General features: G+C 33.0%; 1 protein-coding gene across 1 annotated transcript in view; it reads right to left on the reverse strand.

Moving 5' to 3' along the window:
• Positions 1 to 1,608: 1,608 nt before the first annotated feature.
• Positions 1,609 to 8,894, reverse strand: part of Oda (Ornithine decarboxylase antizyme) — a 20,841-nt gene continuing 13,555 nt past the window's right edge. Inside the window, exon 3 of the mRNA XM_072532364.1 lies at positions 1,609 to 2,851. Coding sequence (XP_072388465.1) covers positions 2,708 to 2,851 — 144 coding nt within the window. The 3' untranslated portion in view covers positions 1,609 to 2,707. The remainder of the gene's footprint in view (positions 2,852 to 8,894) is intronic.

An 8,894-nucleotide genomic window follows, 5' to 3' on the forward strand; every position in this document is an offset into this window, starting at 1 on the left:
TTTTCTTTTTCTTTCGGACATTTTGAAATTATAACTTAGGACGAAGCCTGGCGAATTTAACAAAATAAATCCAAAAACACTTCAAATAAGTCCAAATTTTTAGCCGTAACGCGAATAAAATTGATCTGATCTCGACATTACTTCGAAATACAGTACCTACTAGTGATGTAACGAATGTCAGTTTTTGAACATTCGCGAATGCGAATATATGCCACCGACATTCGAGAATACGAATATTCAGTTTTTTTTTTAATTTGGCAATTTTAATTGTCTTCGGCACTGCCGGCAGTCTCATTTGCGTGAGGTGTGTAGTTAGATAAGTTCAGATAAATTTAGTAATTCAGCAATTTCCAGAACAATTATACAAATCATGTACTGTATTACATTACAGTGTAGTGTACATTATATGTATCTTGTTCCGAAAATTGCTGAATTAATAAATTTATCTGAACTTTCTAACTGAAGTCGAACTGTTTATGTTTGTTTGTTTAAACTCTTTACATAAAAACACATAGACTATTTTTAGTTTGTAGTTTAATAATTTTTAGACTTTTTCAAGACGATTGTCTAAAATTAAAAACTTTTGGATAATGAAAAATTCAGAGAAGAATTTGTTTTTGTTTGTTTACACTGCATCATTTATTTTTTGTTTTATAATTTTATAGTTTTCTAAGCTTATAAAATAAAGTGAGTTTTCTTAATAAAAAAAACTGAGAAGTGAATGGATTTTTATTTTATTAACCTAATCTTCAAATTATTTTGTTTTTCTTATACATATTTATATTCGCAAAACATTCGCACAAATTTCGCGAATGCGAATATGCAAAAATATGCGAATATTCGTTACATCACTAGTACCTACTGTGCCAAAGAAACGGGTACACTATATTTTACAAACAAAATCGTTTATCAAAAGCGTGTCTAAATTCATCGAATTCTCAACTAAGACTGAACATAAGACATAATAACAATAACCCATCTATAAACATAACCATAGGAACAATATTATAACAGAAACTTTACAACCACTTGCCTAAATTCTTGTAAAGTATCTACATGTGAAATCCCAAATAACTGAAGTCCGAAAGGCGCCAGCCGCAGCCGCTTTGAATTAAAAAGTATTCCCGAAACTGCTTTATGACTGTACCTGCAAAAGAGCGGCAGTTCATACAATAAATAATATTTTCTGACATTTTTTTAGATTAAGATGAAAAAAAGAAGTATACATGATAAATGAAACGCATTTGAGTATTATCACGTACTGAATAATTATTATTGTTTGGAATATTAGAGTTCACAGAATTATCTGAATCATTACTATAATGATTATATATTACTATATTACTTATATTTAATTATTTGAATTTATTTTCGTTTTAAAAAAGTATTATCATCAGTAGACTGCTTTTGGTCGCCCGTGTGCGATGCACACTTGGCACACATGGTCGCGGCGGCCCTGTCTCAGTGATATCTAATTAAAGAATCTTGAGGTCACGTGCTCCTTACATGCTTCTTCCATATTGTAAAATGGTCCAAAATTTTGATAGAACATATTTAACTTTATCAGAATAACCTTTTCAATTAACACAGTTTAATAAAACAACAACGTAAGTTATTATTAACTAATTTATTACGTAAGAAATAGTATTACACTGAAAATAAAGTATAACTCACAAGAACTACCTAAGTCTAATCTCCACTCTTAACGATACAGATATTGGTATGAATATTTATAAACAAGGTGATAACATATACTTAAAAATAAGAATTAACTGTAATACATGTGATTTTTTTGTAATTTTGACATTTTAAACATTTTTTTTTATTTTATGTATTTTTGATGAAGGGGCTTATTAAACTTTCCGCACTAAATCTAGTATTTTTCGTCTTGTTTTGTTCACATTCGTTGGATATCTACATAAGCATATACTACACTTAACCTAAGCTTTGAATGTACCGCACAGTATCGATTCGGTTAAAAATTTACGCAAATAAATGTATAAAAAAAAACAAAACTACAACCCAGTGGAACACAAACATAAAATTGAACAATATTAAATCTTCACAACACAAAGTATAAAATTTTTTATTGATGTCGAATCTGGATACTGTGTTTACGTTTTAAATTTAAAGAGAAACATCACATAAGCTACAAAACAAGTTAAAACCATTGTCTGCTACATTTTCTTTAAGTGTAAACTTCTCTAACCTCAAATATTCTTTTGATATTATTAAATATTTTAAAATTATTTGTATGTCACTACAGTTACATTAAAATGGCGAAATTCTAAAAGGGCCACAAGGGAAATTCAACAAAGTATAAAAATAATAAAAACGGATTATAACGAATTGAATCCCAATCAGTATATTCAAAATATGTAGTTGTAGCCCTATAACTCCTTCAGAAAATGTAGCATAAAAGGCAAAGCAATGGTGATGTACAATTATTTCATTGCATCATATTATGATCTATTAATGTATTATTTCAAATTACTCAGATTTCACTGTTACAGAAACACTTAAAATATACAGCTAGAGAAAAACAAATTTGAATTTTAAATTTTAAAACGAATACAGCGTATTCTTTAGTCGTTGTAAAATAAATATTGGAATTGTACACCGCCATCTAACTTGCAAATTCCTACTCGAAATAGGTTAAAAACGTGAACAAAACTTGCGACGTCCGAGGCTTTCGTTTTGGAGCTTTTCATTCGATGTTGTAGAGCATGCATACGTTGCCGTTAGCCATAGATGGCGGCACCAACGGCGACGTGGGAGACAATACCGCAAAGCCTAAGAACATAAATGTTCGGACTAATACGGCTCTGTCCGGTCGATCGGCGGCAAATACCTGAAAATAAAATAAAAATTTAAACGTTTTGATCCACATAGTAAACTTTTAAAAACCAATACCGTAATTAATGATTTTTAGGTAATTAACTCTTGTTTTGAGACAATATTTGTTCATACCATCTGATTAAAATCTTTTAGTTATTGTTATGGTAAAATTTGTATTACAATGACGGATGTTCAGAACTTTTCTTTCAATGAACTTTTGAACCTGGTCAACTAGCAGTGGCGAAACATGCGATTAGACTGAAAATTTGATTTGTTTATCACGCGAGTTACATCGACAAGAATCAGTAAAATGTGAGCTCTGGACTGAACATGCAGACATACAGACGGTGACGGAAAGTTCTCATCCTCGACACGGTGCGTGCGAATAAGGTACAACTAAATAAACTGCGCGACAGGGATGTATACTGTCCCCATTATTGTTCAATACATATTCAGAGCACATTATGAACCTAGCGCTAACGGATATAGACGAGGGAATACTTATAAACGGAGAACGATTGAACAACAAGATACGCTGATGATACTGTCATCTTTGCAGACAGTCTTAAAGGTCTGCAGACACTTGTCTCCAGGGAGGCAGAAGTAAGTAGCAGGTTTGGCTTGATTTTAACATCAAAAAAACCAAATATATGGTTATAAACAAAAATAGGATACCACCTGGTCAATTACTAGTTAACCAACAACCTATAACACAAATCACCAACTTTTGTTATCTGGGTGCAAACTTAAATGAACAGTGGGACCAATCGAGGGAAATTAAGATAAGGATCGAGAAGGCAAGATCGGCTTTCGTCAAAATAAAAAAAATCTTTAACAGCCACGATATAAAATTGGAAATAAAAGTTCGCTTACTAAAATGCTACGTATTCTTGGTTCTTTTATATGGCGTGGAGTCATGGACCTTAACTGAAGCATCACTGAAGAGACTCGAAGCATTTGAGATGTGGTGCTATAGACGCATGTTGAGGATTTCTTGGATAGACAGTTACCAACGAAGAAGTATTACATAGAATGGGTAAAGAGCACGAACTAGTCATAACCATAAAACGTCGCAAACTAGAACACCTGGGCCATATAATGCGCAATGAACAACGATACAACCTACTTCGGACCATACTTCAAGGTAAAGTGCATGGGAAAAGAGGTCCAGGACGAAGAAGAATATCCTGGCTGCATACCTGCGAAAATGGTTTAACTTAACCACTACCGGACTTTTCAGGCAGCAGTCAACAAGGCAGAATAGCCATGTTAGTGTCCAACATCCGTAACGGATAGGCACCATAAGAAGAAGAAAATAAACTGCGAACATCACAGACGCACTACGGAACAACTGATAACATCCCATAAATGCTCTAGTTATGTCATTAACTGTAGGTTTGTTACATATACCACACCATGCTCAATTAGCAAATCACAAAATAGCCGCTTGCTCATACTGCACTTTTCAATCCCAAGTTGTAACATCATCGTGCCAAGGAGATATGTGGTACAAGCGGGAAGAGTATTGCCAAAGCGATCCACCAGAAGACTCGCGAAATTTATAGCCTTGGCACCGTATAGCCTAACAGCATATCGTTCCTACTCGTGGGATTAACAGACACTAAGACTAAATAGAAAAAGAGATAGCCCAGAAGAACCTCAGAAATGAATTACTCTCCAAGTCTACAGATCTATATGACCACAATCGAGGTATTGTATGGCAAATCTTCAGCACAACAACGCAATGTCTACAGGGCGTTGACGGAGATATTTTATATCAGATCTTCCGAAGTGGCTTGTCTAATATTGTAGCAAAACCACACTTGCAGCAGTTATAGAGATTCAGACTGTTCGTCTAAATCAGGGATACTAAGATGTCTGCGATCTACTACAAAATATTGGGTTGGAGCAGACTCGCTAACTTACAACTGCATTTTAAAGAGGCGTCCTCGCAAGTTTCTAGAAGTTACTATGTCCAAAACACCTCATTTTAATGGGTTAGCTGAGACTGGGGTCAAATCATTATTAACTTATGAAGACTTCTACATTCTTGTGCCTCAAATAGAGACAATCCTTAACTCTCGTCCTTTGTATGTAGCAAGCTCTGATCCTAATGACTTAAAAGCACTAACTCCTGGTCATTTTTGATTTTTGAACCCATATTGGATTCAGTTTCCGATCCAGATCTAAGCTCGTTAAAGATTAACCGTCTGAATCGTGGCAACTCATCCAAAGGATACGAGGAGACTTTTGGAAAAGATGGTCTAAAGAGTGCATTCCTTCTCTTCAAGAGTAATCCAACAGGCATAGTCCTGTCCCGTCTCTCAAAAGTTGTCGCAGTGTAGAGTTTCTCTTGTACTAAAAAAAAACAAAAGCCTCCTCTTCGCTGTTAATTGGCCAGTTGAGGACAACTTCAATTGAACTTGCGGGGGTCAAAATATGTCCACTGTAATAAATGCTTACAACTTATTCTTTTGTAATTTTAATTTCTGGTTTCCCCTCGTATTTATTAAACTGCTTAGAAAAATATAGACGATGAATGTCACAAATAAATAGTACAATGAACTGTTGGTCTAGATAAAAGTATAAATTAAATTAACACATTGACAACACTAACAAAATGAATTCCATTCAACGATCAAGTTATCTTATTCCTCGAACGCTCTCTTGACTTTCTACAACGCTGCACAAAATTTATTTGTTTTTATGGCATTATGACCTCTGCTACCTTATCAACGATGCTTAGCGAGACATAAACATGGAATATAAAATTTATCTAATGAAAAATATATGCGACTGTTATGTTGTGAATACTTTGTAATAATTACAAATATAAATAAATAACCACCAAGTGTTAGATTTAATAAAAATCCACAAATAGATTCCAGGTATTTGAATGTCCTTTTATGATAGCATTGCAGAGAAACCTCTACGCAGTAATCGGAAATATCATTTCAAATATGTAAAACATTTATTTACCCATCATATTTCTAGTATAAGGAATTATTCTATTCAGTCATGAATAATATCCAATATTATTTATTTGCAACTGATTGTATCATAAAATAGCGAAACTAACTACTGATATTTTTTTAAATTATCAGTGTCTCTAGGTCAGTCACATTTAATAGACCAAATTTGATATCAAAACAATAATAAAAAAAGCTACACAAACACACACAACATAAACATAATGCAGTCAAAGACCCTCAGCAAAAATAATACCACGGTTGTAATGACATACTAATCACTTGCTATAAATAATAATCTAATAAAAACTGTCCAGCGCAGTGTGGCGTTTATTTCAGCGTGACTATTTTATGATTAACAAAAATGACCAAGTTCATTAGGTTCTGTAAATGTAAATGATACGTCGATAAGGTAGGTATCTTTGTAATGTGGATTAAAAATATAAAATTTTCTATACTTTTCTTGTGTTTTATTGAATGTTGTCCCAGTGTACAAAAAGGGTGTACATATGTGAAATTATTAATATAATTTCAAAGTAGAAGAACTATATGAATTAGGGCTGGTTCAAAATAATTAGGAGAGGTAGTAAAGGGTTATACATAGGCTTACCATACGTCCCGGTTTAACCGGGATTGTCCCGGTTTGACAAAACTGTCGTAATTTTGAATTTTTGTTAAGTGATTTCACACGAATGATTGTTTCCTCCTGGATTCATATTTACTGATAATAAATAAGATTATTCACGTTCGTATTATATAAACAATTATAATAATGATGACTGTACATCTGATTGATAAGATATTTTAATAGTGTTCCCACAGAAGACGTGCTTAATTCTCGAAATCATCAAAATGACCAATTCAGCAATTCACCATATCACATTTCTTAAACACATTATTTCAGTGAGTCGTTAACGAATATAAACATTAAAAAAATCAAGAATTGATGAATTTAAAAAAAAACAGATCTCAGTTTACCCTTATAATTTGTAATGCGATTACATTTCGTTTTTTTTTGTGAACGGTGGTAAAAATACGAAAACACTTTGTGTTTTATTTAATTGCTGTGTTTGATTTAAAATGCCGAAAAGAAATTGCAAATTCACAAGCGAACTTGAAAAAGATTATCCTTTTATAAAAAAGCTTTGTAGTGACAATAGCAAGACTGGTTTAACGGCGATTGCAAGTACTTCTTGTATCAAAAAATTTAAAAAAAATGATGATCCCATTCAAAGATTTAATTATTGCAGCTAAAGAGGACACATTGCCGCTGATCACACGACAATGCATGATATAAGCTTCAAAACAGCTGATTGTACGTCGAAATTGATTTCAAAATTTTTTGAATCAAAATTTGGGGTTGCCAGAACCAAATGTGAAGCGATCATTTTAAATGACTGTGTTGGCACCTTTGTCTTTGCCAGAGTTTCACACCTACTTACGGAAGGCTTTTTTCGTAAGTGTTACTAACGACACCTCAAATAAAAAGCACATCAAACTGGCATCGATTATTGTTAGATACTTTTTACCATTAGAAGGTGTACATGTGAAACTATTGAATTTTGAGTCCGTTTAGGGTGAGACATCGGAAATATTGACTGAAAATATAATTTCAACATTACATCGTCATGACGTTACAAAAAAAGTAGCAGCATTTTGTGGCGACAATTGTAATACAATTTTGGAGGTGTGCATAGAAGACAAAATAATTAATTTATATTTAAATGGGAATAAGCCACAATTAAAGGTTAAAATACGTTTATTGACGTTTCAATTTCCACTTCGGAAATCGTTCTCAAAATACAAACATTAGGACAAAATAATGTTTACAGAAGACTTAAACAAGAACTCGGTGTAGAATTGGATGTGGCGCACATATTGTACACAATGCACTTCAAAATGCTGTGGATGGTTTACCAATCGAAATTGAAGCACTAGTTGTCAAAATATATAAACATTTTCATATCTACACAGTTCGATTAACTCAGTTGAAGGAATTCTGTGAATGTGTAGATGTGGAATATAAAAACCTAATCCAACATGGAAGTACCAGATTTCTTTCTCTTTTGCCGGCAATTGAGAAAATTTTAAATATATCCGAAGGTCTAAAAGCATATTTCCTTTCCAAGATAACTGTCCACGTGCAATGCGAGATTTTTTTGAAAGTGAAACGGGTGAGTTATATTTTGGTTTGTGCGTGGACAATTAAACAATTTTAACAAGATTGTACTACTCATGGAAAAAAGTGAAGCAAGTGCGACTGGTTTTTACCGACGAAACAGAAGTAACTGATTTTTACCGACGATGCATTTCATACATTGAATTGTGGGAAGACAGTTTCGGAGGAGCCGACATTTTCGAATGGATTGGACTAAATCACGTATTGAATTGAAATGGGACGAAATCGAAGGATCTGCTGAAACTATAAAGAAAATACACGGTTCAGACGATCGACAAAATATTAATACTGACAACCTTTTTGACGAGCTGTCACTTACGAAAGTTTTTATAGCGTCAAGAAATGATGGAATTCCACGACGATACAAATTGATTATGTTGACAAATGCGTTCTATGTAAACATTTTAATGAACAACACATCGATACACCCAACCTGGTAAAAATGGTGCAATATATTTTGTGCTTACCAGGCACCTCCGCTCCTTTAGAGCGTGTCTTCTCGATAATGATCGGACGATAGAAGCCGTATGTTGGAGTCTACCGTACAAGCATTACTATATTATAAATTAAACTTTAATATGACTTGTAACGATTTTTACGGAAAAATAAAAAAAATAACATTTTATTAAAAAAAGTACATACAAGCTAGAAGTATGAATGGTAGAAAAAATAGGTATTTTATAGCTTATAAAAAAATCGTTGAGTTTACCGAAAGTACAAGCCGCAAATGTCCAACATGGAACCAAAAATTTCGGTTTAACAGTGTTGGCATGTTTTTATAGTGTATATATGCTGTATGCTTCAAATATAAAAAGATAAAGCTTTACAAAAGTGCGTTTGGATTATATTATGTTATGAATTCTGCAATTTTTGATTTATATAAACAAGAATGAGTAAATATTTATTTC

Source organism: Diabrotica undecimpunctata, chromosome 5 (genome assembly GCF_040954645.1).
Source record: "Diabrotica undecimpunctata isolate CICGRU chromosome 5, icDiaUnde3, whole genome shotgun sequence".
In the NCBI taxonomy this organism is placed as follows: Eukaryota; Metazoa; Arthropoda; class Insecta; order Coleoptera; family Chrysomelidae; genus Diabrotica; species Diabrotica undecimpunctata.